General features: G+C 49.7%; 10 protein-coding genes across 10 annotated transcripts; 5 read left to right on the plus strand and 5 right to left on the minus strand.

The window, feature by feature from the left end:
* Window positions 1-359: 359 nt before the first annotated feature.
* On the minus strand, window positions 360-2,409 carry gua1 (GMP synthase (glutamine-hydrolyzing); the record flags this gene model as incomplete). The annotated part of the gene is made up of 8 exons (XM_046087368.1): window positions 360-386; window positions 456-487; window positions 605-685; window positions 760-817; window positions 879-1,026; window positions 1,108-1,135; window positions 1,204-2,321; window positions 2,399-2,409. 8 exons carry the CDS (start codon window positions 2,407-2,409, stop codon window positions 360-362), a joined length of 1,503 nt encoding a protein of 500 aa, XP_045943335.1.
* A 562-nt stretch (window positions 2,410-2,971) lies between these two features.
* On the minus strand, window positions 2,972-4,108 carry rad1_1 (putative DNA repair protein Rad1; the record flags this gene model as incomplete). Its single annotated transcript, XM_046087369.1, has 1 exon — window positions 2,972-4,108. The coding sequence occupies one exon, from the start codon at window positions 4,106-4,108 to the stop codon at window positions 2,972-2,974; it is 1,137 nt and encodes a 378-aa protein (XP_045943336.1).
* Window positions 4,109-4,275: 167 nt separating this feature from the next.
* On the minus strand, window positions 4,276-4,681 carry rad1_2 (OST5 family protein; the record flags this gene model as incomplete). The annotated part of the gene is made up of 4 exons (XM_046087370.1): window positions 4,276-4,321; window positions 4,382-4,436; window positions 4,493-4,522; window positions 4,579-4,681. 4 exons carry the CDS (start codon window positions 4,679-4,681, stop codon window positions 4,276-4,278), a joined length of 234 nt encoding a protein of 77 aa, XP_045943337.1.
* Window positions 4,682-4,931: 250 nt separating this feature from the next.
* Window positions 4,932-5,555, plus strand: LDX57_005686 (uncharacterized protein; the record flags this gene model as incomplete). Its single annotated transcript, XM_046087371.1, has 4 exons — window positions 4,932-4,953; window positions 5,023-5,117; window positions 5,180-5,236; window positions 5,301-5,555. 4 exons carry the CDS (start codon window positions 4,932-4,934, stop codon window positions 5,553-5,555), a joined length of 429 nt encoding a protein of 142 aa, XP_045943338.1.
* A 111-nt stretch (window positions 5,556-5,666) lies between these two features.
* On the plus strand, window positions 5,667-6,536 carry GCN5 (histone acetyltransferase; the record flags this gene model as incomplete). The annotated part of the gene is made up of 2 exons (XM_046087372.1): window positions 5,667-6,452; window positions 6,516-6,536. 2 exons carry the CDS (start codon window positions 5,667-5,669, stop codon window positions 6,534-6,536), a joined length of 807 nt encoding a protein of 268 aa, XP_045943339.1.
* A 1,331-nt stretch (window positions 6,537-7,867) lies between these two features.
* Window positions 7,868-8,957, minus strand: LDX57_005688 (uncharacterized protein; the record flags this gene model as incomplete). The annotated part of the gene is made up of 2 exons (XM_046087373.1): window positions 8,091-8,957; window positions 7,868-8,021 (listed from the first exon to the last, which is right to left on the minus strand). The coding sequence occupies exons 1-2, from the start codon at window positions 8,576-8,578 to the stop codon at window positions 7,868-7,870; spliced, it is 642 nt and encodes a 213-aa protein (XP_045943340.1). The 5' UTR covers window positions 8,579-8,957.
* Window positions 8,958-11,109: 2,152 nt separating this feature from the next.
* On the plus strand, window positions 11,110-12,841 carry LDX57_005689 (glycoside hydrolase family 18 protein; the record flags this gene model as incomplete). The annotated part of the gene is made up of 7 exons (XM_046087374.1): window positions 11,110-11,387; window positions 11,446-11,685; window positions 11,740-11,994; window positions 12,045-12,390; window positions 12,443-12,497; window positions 12,547-12,616; window positions 12,667-12,841. The coding sequence occupies 7 exons, from the start codon at window positions 11,110-11,112 to the stop codon at window positions 12,839-12,841; spliced, it is 1,419 nt and encodes a 472-aa protein (XP_045943341.1).
* A 1,118-nt stretch (window positions 12,842-13,959) lies between these two features.
* On the plus strand, window positions 13,960-14,210 carry LDX57_005690 (uncharacterized protein; the record flags this gene model as incomplete). Its single annotated transcript, XM_046087375.1, has 2 exons — window positions 13,960-14,049; window positions 14,115-14,210. The coding sequence occupies 2 exons, from the start codon at window positions 13,960-13,962 to the stop codon at window positions 14,208-14,210; spliced, it is 186 nt and encodes a 61-aa protein (XP_045943342.1).
* A 335-nt stretch (window positions 14,211-14,545) lies between these two features.
* On the minus strand, window positions 14,546-15,217 carry LDX57_005691 (uncharacterized protein; the record flags this gene model as incomplete). The annotated part of the gene is made up of 1 exon (XM_046087376.1): window positions 14,546-15,217. The coding sequence occupies one exon, from the start codon at window positions 15,215-15,217 to the stop codon at window positions 14,546-14,548; it is 672 nt and encodes a 223-aa protein (XP_045943343.1).
* Window positions 15,218-17,217: 2,000 nt separating this feature from the next.
* Window positions 17,218-18,457, plus strand: rgsB (putative RGS domain protein (Rax1); the record flags this gene model as incomplete). Its single annotated transcript, XM_046087377.1, has 3 exons — window positions 17,218-17,372; window positions 17,440-18,166; window positions 18,221-18,457. The coding sequence occupies 3 exons, from the start codon at window positions 17,218-17,220 to the stop codon at window positions 18,455-18,457; spliced, it is 1,119 nt and encodes a 372-aa protein (XP_045943344.1).
* Window positions 18,458-18,637: the final 180 nt, after the last annotated feature.

Raw genomic sequence — 18,637 nt, forward strand, 5'->3', positions numbered from 1 at the left:
TGACTGGGCTCAGCCTCGTCTTTGCTCTATTTCAGTGATTCGCTTGGGATGTTTCCTTCCGATAATGGCAAAATAGGGGAGTTATGATGCAGTGTCTCTTTTTCTGTATATCTATTAAGGCCCTGGGATAACTGTGTAATAATCAAAATACCATCTCGTTTTTCTCTACAGAAATCGTTTCAAAAAGTAAGGGAACCTGTTACTTTCGCTGTCATTGAATACGCAATGTTACCTTTTTAAAACTTCATAAGCGTATGCATTAATAATCGTCTAACCAGATTTTATGGTAAAGATTTTTTATAGCCATTCCACCATCGCCAATGCAATCCCATCTAATTTGAATAAACCACTAGATCCAATTACTCCATTTCGATAGTAGCAGGGGGCTGTTTGTCGTTCATGATCAGCTAAAGGACCTTTTGGGATTCGGAATTGAAAGAGACGTTCAAGCTCACCTTGGAAGAGATATCGTAGAGAACGCGGGAAACTAAAGCACGTCAAATTAGCTTCATTGAACCATGCATGGATCGATGGTATAGACCGCAAGAGACAGAGAAAGAAGAGGAGAGAGGAACGGAGTGGATCATAAAATGAGAGAACATACCGCCGTGCACTTCGTTGATGATCCGAGTAGAGGCGCGGGAAAGGAAATCGTGAGGGAAGGGGTATGCGGTACAGGTCATGACTGTGGTTAGTTGGTTAGTTTGAGCTGCTTGACTGTATGTAGACTGGGAAAATGGCAAAGAAGAAGGAACATACAATCAGTGGTCTGGACGGCTCGGAGGATAACCATTTCGGCGTGGACACGCTTGTCACCCTGTGATGAGAATTAGTATGCTACACAATGTTATCGCAGCGGAGAAAGGGGCCATTTTTACCATCACACCAACGGCCTTGGTGGGATCCAAAGCGGCGTAGGCCTGAGCAATGTTATCGTAGAGGCCAGCCTCGCGGATCATGGAGATGAAGATGTGATCGGCCTGTCTGGCGATCTCGACACGCTCGGGGGTCACTTCGCCGAGGACACTGAATGGGAGTGTTAGAAGTTGATCTGGTAGTCTATGTTTGGACCTAGCTGATGGGCTAGGTCAAGGCTGGTTTGCTTACCGAATGGCAATTCCAGGACCGGGGAAGGCTGTTGTGGGTTACGTTAGTAAAAGCTCCATAGCGAGGTTATGAGACAAGAGTAACAGAGTCACTTACGGTGACGCATGACCAGGTCGTTGTGGATACCCAGTTCACGGCCCAGCTGTCGAACCTCATCCTTGAAAAGCTCACGAAGGGGCTCGATGAGCTTCAGACCAGCACCCTCCTGCATACGGGCCGGAAGGCCTCCAACGTTGTGGTGGGTCTTGATGGTGGCACTGGGGCCCTTGAAAGAAAGACTCTCAATGACATCGGGGTAGAGAGTACCCTGGAGGAACCAGCGGACCTTGGCACCGGTGTGCTCAACGCTGGCCTCAATCTTCGCCGCCTCAGCTTCAAAGACATCGATGAACTTTCCTCCGATGAACTTGCGCTTCTTCTCGGGATCCGTGACACCCTTCAGACCGGCCAAGAAGTCCTTGGAGGCGTCCACGACCGTCAGGTTGATTCCCAGGTGCTTTCCAAGGGTCTCGTAAACTTGCTGGGCCTCGTTCAGACGCAGGCAGCCGTTGTCAACGAGGACGGCGTGGAACCGGTCGCCAATGGCCTCCTTCATGAGCTTGGAGGCAACGGTGGAGTCCACACCTCCACTGACAGCACCGAGGACATGGTCCGTCTCACCGACCAACTCGCGAATACGAGTGATCTCCTGGTCCACAAACTTGTCCATTGTCCAGTTCTGCGTGACGCCGCAGATCTTCGCGGCAAAGTTCTCGAGGAGCTTCACGCCCTCGGTCGTGTGGTTCACCTCAGGGTGGAATTGAACGGCGTAAATGGGCTTGGACTCGTGGGCGATACCAGCGAATTCGGAGTTGGGGGTGGTAGCAATGGTGTGGAATCCCTCGGGGAGGTTGATGAGCTTGTCACCGTGGGACATCCACACGTTCGTCTGGTCCTCAATACCGGCAAAGAGGCGGTCGACATGGCCCTGGTTGTCGAGTCGCTTGGCGGTGAGCACTGCATGGCCATACTCTCTAGCAGTTCCGGCAGCGACGTTGTCCTTGCTCAGACGGTACGCAATCTCCTGCAGTCCATAGCAGATACCGAGGATGGGGACACCGAGCTCGAAGAAGGCGGGGTCAACGTGAGGGGCGCCGTCCTCGTAAACGGAGTAGGGGCCACCGGAAAGGATAATACCCTTGGGCTTCCACGGGAGATCGGCCAATTTCTGAGTGCTGCAACGAGATCGAGGAATTGAGTCAGTGGCGCGGGGTTCCTTGTATTATGACTCAATCGATGAATTGGCACATACCAAGGAAGCATCTCAGAGTAGATGTTGAGCTCTCGCTGGTGGGCCGAGGAGCAGTTAGTAGAGTAAATTGAGAGAACAACGATAGCATCCTAAGTACTGACCAGCCTAGAAGGGTGGGTGTTAGCTGCGCTCATCTGGACCTGAGGAGGGGTAGAAATACCTGCGAGTGATAAGGTGGGTGTACTGACTCCCGAAATCCAGGGTCAGGATGGTGTCGAACTCGGAGTGAGGGGGCTTTTTGGCGTCCATTGTGGCGGGTGTTGCTCTGGGAGGAGATACTTGACGTGTAGAGGGCCTGGGGAGGAGGAGGATGAGGAGCAGACCGAAGAGAGGAAAGTCCAGTTACTCCGTGAAATTTTTCTTATCGTTTTCCGCGGGGGCGCCGATTGATTAGCTGCCCCGTACGCACGTGATGCGGGTGCCGATAAGGGCGGGACTGGAGGCCTCAGGCAGGAACACTTTATTCTTCGGATGTGTGATAAGAATATGGATTATGATGGATGATAGACCAACCATAGTTCACAAGTGACAGGAACATGAAAATAGAAAGACAAATCGCCACCCGCCTCACTCTCAATCCATCGTATCTTCGCCCTCTTCATCCTCCCCGGCTTCCTCATCCAATAACGGGACAAATCGGAAATCCACGAAACTCACGGGAGGTTTCACCGCGCTTCTTGCTTGGCCTGATTCATTCGAGTCGAATTCAATCATGAACTGAAGGCTGAGAACCCCTTGCCGATCCCCTCGGATACTGACTTTGTTGGCAGCAGCCATAGCCCGGGAGGCCTTCTGGATGAGAGGAAACCGATAATCTTGCTTGATGCGAGAACCCATTGACGATGGCGGACTGACGAGAAAGGTCTCGGTGACGGTAGGAGCAAGCTTGGCTCTCGTTGCACGTGCGCGAGAAGAACCGTCATCGGCGAGGACCTTGTGATGTGATTCCTGCGGCGCACCAGTGTTCTGGTCTTGCTGCTCGATGGAGAATTCCACCGACGACTCGCTAAAAGGGCCGCCGTGGCCGGAAAGAGAGAAGAAGGGTTCCTCTTTGGCGGAAGCGGAGATTTTTAGAACCCGCGGGTCGGTGGCCCCCAGTTCGGTGACTGCATTGTGTAACCAAGCCGAGCGCATAATGATCTTCATGATGATGGCCTCTCTTTGAAGAGGAATGTCGACCTCGCTGCCGTCGAGTTCATAAGTTGTCAACTCGCACGTAGTCTTGACTCCGGTCTCGGACAAGGTGATGCTGAGAGGAGAGCCATCGCGGAAGTACTGGAGAGTACAGGAACGATCCAGTAGCAAGGCAGGGGCCGTGAACGCACTCGACGCCGACGGGTTTGGCGGCGCGACGCTGGCTGCCCGGTTGGTTCCGGGGGTGGACGTATCGTTGGCGCCAAATATTTTCAAAGTTTCAAGGAGAGCGGATAGCGAAACAACAAAGCACGGGTAGGACGTAGCGTCCGGGGATTCGTCGTCTTCCTGGGTCTCGTCTCGACTGGCGGGTTGGTTGAATGTATAACTTGTGAAGAGAGCTTTGTCGAGAAAGGCAAGTCCTTGAATCACGCGCGTGTCGTGTGCGGAAAATCGAATCCCATCCGGGGTTATCTGCACGGTGGCTTTTGGCGCGAATCCGATGCATTGGAGCAAGGTATAAAGATGTTGAGTGTTGCTGGAAACAGCAGAAAATATAGGTTCCACGACCGACATGGCCCTGGATGATAAGTCTGTACAATAGAAAAAATTAAAGCAACAAACGCCGAGAAATCAATTATAGAGAGTCTGCAGTACGGGGGCCTGCGAGGTTCTAGTGGTACAGCCCTTGTGTTTCACGTTTAACTCTCCATGTATGGTACATTGAGGTATTTGCGCGTCAATTAAACGTAGACCCCAACGGCACAGATCATATACACGGCTCCAAAGCTGCAGGAGAGCATACGTTAGCTTGAACAGAGCGCGTTGGGGGTGGGTTGTTTGTCATACCCAAATGCTAAGGATGCTGGGATACCGAATGATGCAATGCTCAGAAAGGAGCGATCTAATCAATTAGCAAAGAGAAACGACGAATGCAGCTCAAACGAGAGGCAAACTCACTCAATCCGAAAAGACCAGTCAAGATGAAGGCTACAGCAATTGATCAGCGATGCAGTTCTCTCGGGTACAGGACAGGTCACTATTACCGGAAAGCAGCAGACCGAAGCCAATGGAGAACTGGCTGTCTTTGCCGATGTAGGGCGTGTAGGGGCTTGCAGAAGCTGCCTCCCAAACCTCGTTCAAAGACATGGGGATAATACCGAGGGTATGAATAACTGAAACCAGCAGTTTGGAGAGGTCGAGGTGTCAAGAGAAGGACGGAAGCTCCCAAGAGCTCTCCAGACTAAACGGTTGATCTGGCCCAATTACAGCCGGATCGACGTATCTCCGGTTCCGGCCCCGTATCGGCAATCCGCCAAACGTGGAGATATCGCAGGTCGCGCCATTGACTCGGTCACGCCAGCGATCGAACCCGCTCTTACAGACTTTATACGACATAATGGTGGCAATGGCAACGGACAGTGAGTTCTCTCATTTCCAGAGGAGTCCTTGGTGGCCGTCATCTTCTCGTTTACTGAGCACAGACCTAGGTATCAAGCGGAAAGCATCGGAGGAGGCCCTTTCCCCAGATTCCCAACAACAGAGCAAGAAAGCGCGCACAGATTCCCCGGAAAGGGAGCCAAAGGTATATGACTGATTTCGCGGGAGGTAGACCATGAGAGTATTCTGACGTGAGTTGCTTTGCAGGCTGAGGATGAACCGTTGGGAAAGCCGCCGCTGCGAATCGTCCCTTTTCCCGAGAAGGTAAGCCAAGCCACCTGGGTCCATCCGATGAAGGTGTCACGGCTAACACTGCGTCTGCTTCCAGCCCGCCGTACTTGAGGAGCGTCGAGGAGAGATCGAATTCCGGGTAGTCAATAATGATGGCTCGCGCGACAGTTTCGTCGTCCTCACCGGGTTGAAATGCATCTTCCAAAAACAACTACCGAAAATGCCCAAGGATTACATCGCGCGACTGGTCTACGATCGATCGCATCTGTCCATGGCTATCGTGAAACACCCGTTGGAGGTTGTCGGGTATGTGCGCCCGACGTTGCCGAGCTCGGGGACATGGTCTTACTGATGGGCGTGCAGGGGTATTACGTACCGACCATTCAACGGCCGTCGATTTGCCGAGATTGTATTCTGTGCTATCTCTTCGGATCAGCAGGTTAAGGGATATGGTGCGCATCTAATGTCTCACCTGAAGGTAGGTCGGAATCCGGAATCGTCACTTGTTCCTGCGTCGGAAGAAGCTGACCATGCTGTACAGGATTACGTCAAGGCAACGTCGCCCATCATGCACTTTTTGACCTATGCCGATAACTATGCGATCGGTTATTTCAAGAAGCAGGGATTCACGAAAGAGATAACACTTGATAAATCGATCTGGATGGGGTACATCAAAGATTACGAGGGTGGAACGATCATGCAGTGCACTATGCTTCCCACGATACGATATCTCGAAATTGGCCGAATGCTCCTCAAGCAAAAGGAGGCGGTTCATGCGAAGATCCGCGCCTTCAGCCAGTCATACAAGGTCCACAACCCGCCGAAGGAGTGGAAGAATGGGCCGTGCAAGATCGACCCTCTGAGTATTCCAGCCATCCGAGCGTCCGGATGGTCGCCAGACATGGATGAATTGGCCCGTCAACCACGCCACGGGCCCAACTATAACCAACTTTTACATCTCCTCAACGATATGCAGAACCATAGTGCGGCATGGCCATTCACCCAGCCTGTCAACCGTGATGAAGTCCCGGATTACTACGAAGTCATCAAGGAGCCCATGGATCTGTCCACGATGGAGGAAAAGCACGAAAAGGACATGTATCCGACGCCCCAGGAATTTATCAAGGACGCCTCGTTGATATTTGACAATTGTCGAAAATACAACAACGAGAACACGCCATATGCCAAAAGTGCCAACAAACTGGAGAAGTTCATGTGGCAGCAGATCCGGAATATCCCTGAGTGGTCGGTAAGTGGCTGGTCCTATTTTCTGCGCAATTCTATGACGTGGAAATGGCTAATTGTTGCATAGCATCTGGCGGACGGTCATTGAAGGATGTCCCTATTCAAACTAGGGATGAGTGGTTGTACAGTATTCTTGTGCTTGGAGGAGTCTTTAGAGGCGAGGGAGTTTCATTGGAGCCGGCGTTTTGTACTTTTCTTAGGAATAATGAGTAAATACCCAGGTTGACGCATCACGGAGCGTTGTTTTCGGAATAGTTAGACAGTGTATGACGAAATTCATATGCCATGGAACTTCTTACGCTTGTTCAGGATCCTTCAATCAGATAAGTCGCGACGTTTCCTCTTTGACATCACGGATACTAGCATCCTTGGGTTGGTATCTCTAGCCTAAAATCGTTTTATGAAGGGTTGATGCATTTCATATCTTTACAAACTTCCGAAATACAACAGCTCGATGCCCAACTACACAGTTGAGCAGTTGTGCTGGTCAAGTGTACGTTTCTTACAAACGGGTATGTGCACAATGATACAACTTGCAGGTGATGAGTCTTGTTTATTTAGATGGCCCTTTGTAGAAGAGGAAGAAGAGGAAGAAGAAATTACTTCGTACTAAGCCGAGCAAACAGCAAAACATGAACCAAGAGATTGAGTACGATGTGGTCTAGATTTGTGTCCTTCAGTAACAGTTCAGATTTTCCCTAGCCACATCCCTATCCCGACATCTGGCTGCGCTTAAACGTGTTAATGCTTCTTGATCGCTTCTGCATTTGGAACATGCTACAACGAGCTACTAGTAGCCGGTCCAGACTCTGTGGTTTCACTTGGAGGAGAGAAGGGGTAGGTCGTGCTCGATGCTTAAGGAAATGTAAGCACGGGTTCAGAGTAGCTCAGACATATTACATACCTTCAGTGCCGGGACTTTTACTAAACAGGCAATAGCTATTACCTGGTTGCAGGGCACATGGTGTAATGTTGGTCAAGCTGGGATTCCACGCGAGAAAGTCCTCAAGCGAGACTTCATATGCGGTCATGGCAAAGAAACAGCTGTTGATACGTTCATCAACGGGAAAGACGTAATCTAGCTGAGCTCGTTCAGCAAGGCTGGGGATGTGAAAATGTTCGACATAATCCGTGCAGTTTGCAACGGTTCCAGGAGCAGTGGGAAGAGGAACATGGGTAATGAGTCTTGGAGGTGCTGGGGATGGGAATGTCGAGGTTGTGGTGGTGTAGTGCATTGGAGGTATTGTATAAGGCTGAGAAGTTACTGGATACGACGGGTAGGTTGAGATGTCACCCACCGCCTTAACACAGTAAGCTATGCCCAGCTCGAGGTTTCCGCATGTTGTATTGATTCCAGGATTCAAGAAATAAAAGTCATTGAGGGCAATATTGTGGGCTTCAGCAACGGTGGCACATGCATCACCTTGCTTGACGACATACCATTCCCCGCATGGCAACTTCAACTGGGGAGAGCCATTTGTTGGTCTTGGGACTGGGGTTACGGTGGCCGATGTTGTCGGTGCTCGTGAGGTAGGTGATGGTGCTGGCGTGACCACCGGATTTAGCGATCCACCTGGAGGGCTATTGTACATTATGATATCAGCAGGTGCTATACTTGAGGCTTGCTGGTATTATCACTTACCCAATGCAGATATAGGTGTATTCAAAATATCTGATATTCCCGCACATGGAGTTGATACCGGGGTTCCAGGCCAGTAACTGACTCGCAGTAAGTCCGGGATTAGCAGACAAGATACTTTCACAGGTATCGTCCACTTGTACATAGTACAGCGCACAGGAGGGAGGGAGACAGAATGGTCCAACCGCGTGGAGGTTGGAGCAGGTTTGGCTCAAGCCCCCGGCCACTTGTAATCCATCCGTTGATACATTTTGTGCCAGCGCAATAGAATCACATGTGTCATTAGCCTGGACTTGGTAAGGGTCGGAGCATTCTGGCGTAGTAATGTAAGTGGAGGAGGTCGCAGCAGATGAGGAAAGCGCGTAGGCTGCTGGCGATGTGAAGGGATATCCAGAAGCTTTACACCTTGAGGTAGTGTAGGCAAATCTACTTGCGAACTCCTCGTCATACCCAAAGGGGGAGTTCAGCTGGATTTGCACAACACCCAGCATACAGTCGGAACACTTTTGGGCGTCGGTGAGTGTGCGTTGATCAAGCCATGAGACAAAGATCTCGTCACAGAAATCGTTCGAGTGTCTGTTGCCAATGAGCGATGGTCACCAAGGGCCACGATGGGTTGTGTTAACTGACGAATCCTTCCGACATGACAGCTCGTATGTATATGTAAAACGGTCAATGAAGAATGTAGCTATCGGAAAAGTCAATTGGTCTTCGCGCGGCATCTTGAAACGAAGCAACCCGTATACGCACCAGGCCAATCAATGTCATCAATCGAGATGATGTCGGATTTTGCAGTGCATCCGTCAGCGATCGTTTTGCGGACTTTTGTCAGAGATGCCTCGCAGTCGGGCGTGCACAGCTGGCCGAGCTGATCGGAGTTGAGACGTGGGTTGTCCACAGATCTTGACCAGAGCCAGGATGGACAATTCAACAAAGTGGTATTGAGGGCCTTAGAACAGGAATCACTGATACCCGGATAGTTGGAAGGAGTCTCTAAATCTTCAAAGACCTGAGAAGTAACAAGCTGGCCTGCCACCAGGAGCAGTGAATACAGAGGGAGCTTCATCACCACGTCTTCCACTAATACTGTAAGATTCCTTGTTTAGGAGAGCAAGCCTGAGTGGAAGAATGGGGATTTGCGTGTAGAACTTGAATTTGATCTTAGCAACGACTACCAACTCAGCTTTGTATAGAATGGGTCTGGAAAGATGGTTAAGGGGAAAATCCAAAGCACAACCCGGCAATTTCTTCCAGAGTGGCAAGGTGCGTCTCAGGGTAGACAAAGAGGGGTTTAGTCTAACCTTGCGGTATAAAACCCTAGTACATGGTTGGGTTACATGTACTACTCTGCGTGCCAACAGCGCGCAAGGTCCAGGAACTCATGACTCCCTACGGTGTAGATAAACAAAAAGACTCGCCATTCAGAGATCTCTGGCCCTGAGAACGATGTCCCATGCCAAACATTTGTCAGAATCCCGTCGTACCAATTACCCAGTATATAGTTCATTCGGTCTTGTACTACATAGCCTCTGAGGGTGTAACAATCGTGTTTCACTGCATCTTGATTTTGAATGGTGTGTATTCACTTGCAGTACTACCTTTTGGTTCTCACAACAGATGACGTTGCCTACCAGTAGGGGAAACAGGTGCAAATCTTCTGGCTGGTTATCCACAGAGGCAAGATATCAGCCCAGTGGTCATGCTATTCACGGATGATGCTCTCAACAGATATGCTTCCAGCCCCAAAAAGGCCCGTGCAAAGGATTAATCTCAGATTTTCACAGTATCAGTCAGTGGGCTGATAGCAGAGCAGAATATTCATAATATTCTTATGTCTTCTAGAAACTAGGATCTAGATACAAAAGAAAAGTGAAAGCCACGTGTGCACTAATCTTGCAGCACCCTGGCCCTATCATGTAACTTGTCAAGGATTCAATAGTAGGAAAGTCGTAGTTTCCCAAACTGCAGGTTTTTGTTCCCACCACAACATCCATGCATCAACACAGCCATGGGTCACTTTTGGAGTCGGACACTCTGAAACCCCAAATCTCGGCTCATTCTCGGCCATGTTGTACTTGATGTCGGCTGGACAGGACCAAGGATGCATTAAACGACTCCGGGTATACCGCGCAACAATCATACTACTTTCCATGCAGTTCCCCGGTGATTTATGTCTCATCGATTGGGGCCCCCGATCTTTGAGGGCTTTTGGATCATGTGAAGCCTCGCTGGTAAGGGTAACTACAGTGTACGTGCTAGTAGTCCGGTGCTATAAGAATGCACTGGTTCTATCGCCCACTGCAAAGTGCGAATACATCTCTCTGATATCTGTGTTATTTCACTCTTCTCAATCACGCCAGAATGCACACCTTGAGCAGGTTGTCGAGTTTCGGGGCTGTGCTCAGCCTTGTTGTTCTACTGTCCTTTGGCCGATTCTCTGGCCATATTCCAACAGCTACTTCTGTGTTTACTCCGCATGAGTCGGTCTTTGGTGTATATAGGCGGGATACATCCCCTGAAGGCGCTCGCCTCTTTCCTCGGGATGATAACACCTGTGGTCCGGGTCGTCCATGTAAAAACAGCGCATGCTGTGGCGCCAGTGGTTATTGCGGCTATGGAGACACGTACTGTGGTGATGGCTGTTCCTCCAATTGCAACGCCACTGCAGAGTGCGGAAAATACGCAAAGCCAGCTGGAAAGACTTGTCCACTTCGCACCTGCTGCAGCGAGTTTGGTTTCTGTGGGACAACCAAGGTTCGTAGCAACACAACAATAGACTATCCTTTCCTGATTGACAACAATGACAGGACTTTTGCACCGGAAAATGTCAATCGAATTGCAATTTGCATCCCAAGGCTCCTGGTGGCTCACCGAAGAACAAAGCACTCAGCAAAGGTACGCTATATTCCTTCCTCTGCAGATCATCCAGCTCACATTAGCAACAGTCATTGGATACTATGAATCTTGGAGTGACCGGCTTGCGTGCCATCAAACAGCGCCTAGCGATCTTCCACTTAGCGAGATGACCCATCTCAACTATGCCTTTGCGTACATTGACCCAGCCACATATGAACTGGTGACAATGGACTCCCAGACACCAGAACGGCTCTTCGAGCTTGCTGTGGAGACAAAAAACTACAATCCGGCATTAAAGGTCTGGGTTAGTGTTGGTGGCTGGACGTTCTCGGACAACCACACTGCGACACAGCCAGTCTTTGGCGACATTGCGTCTAGTGCTCAGAAGCGACAGAAGTTTGCTGACAACGTTGCTCGTTTCTTGTCACACTATGGATTTGATGGGTAAGTTTTCTCTGCTATTCGTGTATGAGAAATATCATGTAATCTAACAGCTCCACAGACTCGATATCGACTGGGAGTATCCTGGAGCACCGGATCGCGGTGGGAAGGCTGAAGATACTGATAACTTCGTGGAACTTATGACGACGCTTCGCTCCACGTTCAACAAGTATACGAGAGAGTTAGGTCTCAGTTTTACTATACCTGCATCTTACTGGTACCTCCGGTGGTTCGACCTACCGGGTATGATGAAATATGCAGACTGGACAAATATGATGACTTATGATATTCATGGTGCCTGGTGGGTAACAATCAAACACTTCTGCCATGGGACCGGTACTAATGGGTGTCATAGGGATCGGGATAATCCCATCGGAAGTATAGTCCAGGGGCATACCAATTTGACTGAGATCAAGCAGGCTGCTGAACTCCTGTGGCGCGTCGGGATCAAGCCCGAAAAAGTAGTCATGGGGTTTGGCTTCTATGGGAGATCCTTCCAGCTTCAAGACCCGTCATGTACCAACCCTGGATGCCAATTTCATGGAGACGCAACACCTGGCCCGTGCTCGAAAACAAGTGGGATCTTGATGTACTACGAGATCCAGGCCATGTTAAGCCAAGCACCCGGTCTCAAACCGACATACGATAAGGATGCGGCAGTAACTATGTCGTATTTGACAAAAACCAGTGGGTTTCGTTTGACGGCGCGGAGGCCTTCAAGCAGAAGCTTGAATGGGCAAACGAAATCGGCATGGGTGGCTCACTAATCTGGGCGTCTGATACGGATGATGACCAGTACAGTGCCATGAGTGGGTTTATGGGGAAAAAGGTCTCTCATCCAGACCTGGCTCAGAAAGCACTGTCACAAACCCCATTCACAATTGTGGAAGATCTTGTGGGTGAAAATGGACAAGACTGCAAACTTGGCAAGGAATGTGTGGATCCTAATATCGTTAAGTGTGGGCGTGGTCAGCGCACACTTGGATGGGACAAGGCAGGCTGCAAGGTACGCACGGCTATTATTCGAGTTGACTCCGCCGCAATACTAATAAGATCAGTCTGGCGGAAAGCTCATCTGCTGCCCCACGGCATCCTCGCCTCGATCCTGCACTTGTGCGTATAACCCGCTTTAACCGCAAAATTGATATTGACATACCCGCAGGGCGCGGAGGAACTGGAGACTGCAATGGACAATGTCATCCTGGTGAAGCTACGCTGTTCTGGTCATCATGGTAGGCGCTATACCCAGTCGTAGTAGATTTCTTCTGACTCTGATTTACAGGGGTGGTGGCTTCGAAGCCCAAAGCGACACCACCCGATGCTCTCGTGGAGCCAAGGTTTTCTGCTGTGAAGCTGGGAACTGGAAGAAAGCCACCGAGGGCTGTTACTGGACCCATTGGTACGATCGTTCTCTGATGTTTTTGGTCAGTCGAGTCACTAATGCCAAGGTAGCATAAATGACAACTGCAAGAAAGGCGAAACGCAGGTCTCGCAAACAAAGGATGGATGTGTTTTGGGTTCAAGTGAGCCTCTTCTTTGAGTTTGAAAATCCCAGCGTGAGACCACGGACAATGCTGACACCAGGCTGAGGTCAATACTGTTGCCCGTCCGACACTCCCATTCATGACTGCGTGTGGAGAGGAAGTAGATATGATTGCCCCGACGCAAAGTGCACGCCAGAAGAAGTTGCAATTCGAAATGACGATAGGGGGGATAGTTCCTGGAGTTGTTCCTGTGCGTGCACGTCCCTCACTTCCATATTGCATGCTGAAGCTAACATGCCACACAGGGAGGCGAAAGAAAACCAACTGCTGCAAGGTCACCAAGGCTGTTCCGCCACCTCTCAGATGTCATGTAACCACGTGCGATCTTGATCCTGGTTTCTGCCAGATAGCAGAAGATGGTGGAGACACACTCTCGACTCGTGATCTACACACCTTTGAAGAGCGAGGGCCCAAGAGACAATATAACGTCCATCTGTTCGGAGTGGGTCCAACATACCCGATTTTGAGCTCATTCTCTCGACCTTATATAGACAGAAGCAGGTATATGAGGCTCCTTCGGAGTAACCTGCAAGGTTTATCGAACAGGTGGTGGCGCGTTACTTCCGACAGATGTGCACGTCCAGATCTGCGAGGAAGAGACATTCCTCTAGGTGACCAAGCTCCCAATGGGACTATCATTGAGCATCCACTACACGTATGAGCCCGATTACCCAGCCTAGCTTGCTCTGCTAATGAACCAATAGTTAGGGCTTATCCCGCGGTTCATCGCGACGGCGAATTGGGGTAGACTCCCTTCTGGATATCCTGTAACCAGAAGCAATCTTGGAATCCCTACGGGTCCAATAACTCGTACACCTGGCATCCCGAACGAATTTTGGCAACAAGTTTGGAATAACGCACAGGCATTGCCAGCCGACCTGCCGCGCGTAGCAGACAACTCTCCGGACCTTCGTGAGCCATCGCAACGTATTTTTGAACGAATGGGATCCCTCACAAACCCCAGTCATTTCCTCCTGCTTCAAAGATCCGTCAATGCAGTCAAAGGTAATTTGGAAAATTTCAGACGCCCTATGGCTGAGCCGGTACTCCATGAACACATTCAGAATGCCCTACGGGGTCAGGAGGAAGCGGTTGAGAGTTTCATGGCACCCCTTCGCGAGGTTAGATGACCCTTGCTTTGTATACTTACATGGACTGCAATTACTGACTTTGGCTCTTGTCCCAGTCAATCGCTACGTTCCAATATCTGCGATCCGATGCTGTTGTGGATCGCATTGACGCCATTGCTTCGGGCGTTTACCGGGATATCCCTTCTACATGACAGAGGTCTCCGCACACACACGGGAATACATTTGGTCCTCCATCCGAGTGATTCAAGAGCAATTGAGTCTTCTGATAGTCCATTTCGTGAACGTGTACTCCGAGAGTTGGAAGACATTGATAATCAGGTCCACATCTGTCGATATACGTTCGAGGACCTGAATCTGGATTCGGATTGGTAACTTTTCACCAAGATCTTACTCGTGTCTTCTGATTTGTCGTCTTACGCCAAACAAATTTCTTTTCTCTCTTGCTGTCCTGCTCGTGATATCTATATGATAGATAACAGAGAGCTACCATTCAATTTGAGCGAACCCGAACCCTTCCTATGTACATCTACCAAGTAACGATAGCCGGTGGACGCTGGTAGAAGATATACCATGATTCGTATTCGAACCCGTCAATGCCATCGTACCATTCCATGCTTATATCTGCTGCGTCCAACTTCATCCAGCCAACGTTTTCTTCAATGCAGCCTTCAATAGGTGCATCATACTCCCCTGGTTCATCAGGCCAGGGGTTCTCATCATCTTCGAGCCCAAGCTCAGACAATGTTTTCCAGTATCCGTCCACAAAGTTCACGTAGCCTTCCAAATACTCCTCCGGCGGGTAACGACCTTCGTAGACAATACTGCGCAACGAAGCCTCGTCAATTTGAAAAAAGTATCGATATCGCACGAGGGGCATGGGTCCACCGAACTCAGCCGAAGTCCTCGGGTTCTCCGACGCAAAAGCGCCAGGCACCCATTTTTGAAAGTACGCGCGAAGCTGAGCTTTCGATGCTCCCTCGAATGCTTCTTGATCTTCCAGGAATGTCAATGCAAGGCTTTTCTCGAGTTCTGGCGTCTTTCTCCATGCGAGTTCGTCTTGCATTTCTCGGATCACGCCTCGCTTGAACCGAGTCCATGCTTCTTCGTCGTTGTATGTGCAGCGATAGAACACCCAGCCCCATGTGTCTAGTTTTTCGTTTTCGAGCAGTCCTTTGATGTTATCGACTGGTGAATGCATTCTGTAATTGGTTGATGTTTCGAAGAAGCGATGCTCGGGTGGTTGAAATAATCCAACCCTGCTTTGGAGTTGAACTGCTGATGCGGTAGGGAAGATTTTCAGAGGAGAACAAAGGGATGGGCGAAAGAGTTGGAGTCCCAGAGGACCCAGAAAGCGTAAAGCCCTCATGCTAATAGATGAGGTTTGATGGCAGGTAGGTTTGGTGCCTGAAGGAGTTATACGAAAGATAGGGGTAGAAGACAAGGAGGGGTGGGCTCATTTATAAACCTAAACCTTGGTTCATTGTTTACCATCTGGGGTGGTTCGAGCCACTATCATCGCTGCTTGGTGCCTGCTTGTTGCTACGGGCCTTTTTGGTTCATTAAATAGGTGAAACTACTACACTGTACGTAATTGTACTACCTACTGCGGAGTACCAGCTTTTATTTTAGTTCCCAATAGTCATCTACAGTGTATAGAGTATCGGCTATTTAGGTTTTCTTCCGTTCAGGTCTTCCCGTGCTAGGAAGTGTACTTCTTTGTACTCCGTCATTATAATATCATAGTGTAGTATACCCGTTATGCTATCAGCCATTAAGCGAGAATTAGAAAAACATCTTTTACATGGACTGTAGCATATCCTTCCTATTATATACTAGGACATGTTGTTACTATAGAAATCACAATACTCCTCTCAGTATTGATATGTCCATACTACGAGCATCTTCTCGAACATAGATATATGCATTCCGCCCAGGCTTCAGCATACTATGTCATACCGTAGGAGGTTAGTCCAGAAACATAGGCAACCTATAGTTCCAGTTATTTATCATGGCAAGCTACTATCCAAACAATGATAACCACCAAGACCATGAACGCAGCCTGAGGCAATGAAGAAGTGGCTCCTACCAAGATGAAATACTAGCTCACAAGGACTACCAAGACCTGTCAAGGACCTATCGAATCCCTCTTTTGATCGTAGTCTAAAATAGGGAGTGTCGAGATGGCGAGACAGCAAGGTGAATTACTGGTTCGTTGGTCAGTTCTACACCGTTGAATGTTCCAAATTCAACATCATCCATTTGATATCGCTAATATTCCGTAGTTTTGTTTTGTTTGCAAACTTCGAATGACGTACGATGTAGATCTCGGTCACTGTACGTGTTATGTTTTTTCTTTCATTCATGTCGTCACTGTGGAGGTAGGTACATATACCCCCCTGAGAAATGCTGGATGCTGGTCAACCCCATTCAAGGACCCTCCCCAGCCAATTCGAACTGCCGAGATGTGACCAGTCTGATATTGAGACATCCCTTGCAAAGTGTCGAGAACGTGGACAAGGACGATCATCGACTAGCTTCACTTGCCGTCGTGGGGCGTTCATTTCGGATCAACGTTGAGGCGGGCCGTTTTGGCTGCAGAAAAAGCGTCCAGGCCAGCAGGAAACGAGACCATCGCCGGGAGAAGGAGGCTTTGCCTTATTCTTCTCTGCAGGTTGGCTGGCTTGCATTCCTCCCCCTCCTCCTCCTTTCTTTCTCTCTCTCTCTCTCTCTCTCTCCTTCATGGGTTGTGCTGGGGTTCTTTGATCTCAGCTGCTGTCGGGTGGCTGTCCGTTGTTTACTCCTCCAGTCCGACTTCCTCTTAGTCGACTTTGTCCTGCCCCAGGGGTTCCTGTTATTTTGGACAGGCTCCAGTTTATTTATTAACGATCTATTTTTGAGCTTTCGCCGCGTTCTCGCCCAACCACTACTACGCCCAACTCTTCTAGTCGGTCTTTACTCTTTCTCTCTCGCCTACGTCGGTCGCAAGTGTCTTCAATAATCGACGAATCGAAAGTCCTTGTCTACACCGTATACGCTCGTTTCCCGTCGTCGCCTCAGAACTCGACATTCATTCATTAATTCCCCTTTTTCTTGGCCCTTCGTTTCATTCACCTTTTTTTCTTCTCGCTTCTCGCCCTGAAAGCGTTACCCCCGACTCCAACTCCGACTTCTAATTAGATTTCCGACAATTCATTCGCAATGGCTTCCCCTTCTCTGACGGACCTGGAGCAGCGGAATCGCCTACCCACCCTGTTCGAGGTCCTGAGCCGCCGGACGCTCGCTCCGGTCGATCTCTTTTCGTTCTATATTTACATGCGGGACCAGAAGCGCTCGGTCGACTACTTGGATTTCTGGTCAGTCCTTGAATTGCATGGAATCTCTTGCGGTCGCATCTCACCACTAACCCTAACTCTCTTCTAGGCTGGATGTTTCGCAGCATATGTCATTATGTCGTCACTATGTCCGTGAATTGCGTCGATCCGTGTTAGTCGCTACGCCCGATCTCGAAAAGGCAGATAGCAAAGGCTCGTCGGCTGCTTTGGAAACATTGGAGAGCTTTGGTGATATTCCGCTCGTGGAAGCCGGGCCGTCTGGCATGCGCCGTGGTCATCAGGATTCGGACGATAGAGATACGAGTCAAAGGTTGTCGGCATTCCTTCGCTCAGACGGTCACACTTCCGGTCACTCCCCCCAAAGCAGTCTTGGATCGCAGAATGCTGCTCGTACGCCGTCGAACGAAGGTCAGCCCCGCGCCAGCTCCGCCACTCGCAACGACTCGATTTCGCCCGGACACACGGTAGCTCGTGCCGACATTCGCGCAAGTGCAGAGAAGGTTCTGTACACGTACTTGCTCCCCGGAGCGGAGAGAGAGATTGTTCTACCCGAAGATATGGTATCCACGATCATCAATCTAGTCGAAGACGACGGTCGAGACGATCCGGAGGTTTTTGATCCTGCCAAGGACTATGTATTCCAGGCAATGGAACGCGACGCATTTCCAGGGTTTTTGCAGGCAAAGGCCCTTGGTAACCTGGTACCGCTCACCATCATTGCTCGTTTGGCCTTCGCTCTCATTAGCTTCGGCGGAGGCTTCTGGGGCGCTTTCTACGTCGTACTTCGTAATAAGCCACGACACACCCGTTGTTGGGTAGGTTAACTTGGTCCCTCGAGTTCATGCGCACTTTTACTGACGGAATTACAGCTGATTCTTCCATTCGCCGTTGCCGCCTATTTCATTGTATCCTACCAGTACAAGCTCGACCCGGTAATGGCAATGCTCGGATACAGCGAATACACGTTCATGAATTGGTCTCCGATTCGCGAGCCCTACGTGCGGAAACTGTTGAACAAACGAGCGACCGCAACGATATTCATAGCGTTTTTTGTCGCGGCCGCATTGAGTGTTCTATTCATTTTCGTTCCGGGTACTATGCTTTAAGCTCCGTTCGTGTGCTGCATATACCCCTTCTTGAAACTCGGATATAACCGTGACCTCCCTTTCTAATTCTTTTCCAGGCATGTAATCTATTCTCTATATTGCATGCCCGTGTTTCTTGTTCTTCCGACCGAGGCTTTGCTTTGCATTCTGCTTTGTTTGAGACTCAACAGCATGGCTTGA

This window comes from Aspergillus melleus, assembly GCF_016097325.1.
Source record: "Aspergillus melleus strain CBS 546.65 chromosome Unknown contig3, whole genome shotgun sequence".
Taxonomy (NCBI): Eukaryota; Fungi; Ascomycota; class Eurotiomycetes; order Eurotiales; family Aspergillaceae; genus Aspergillus; species Aspergillus melleus.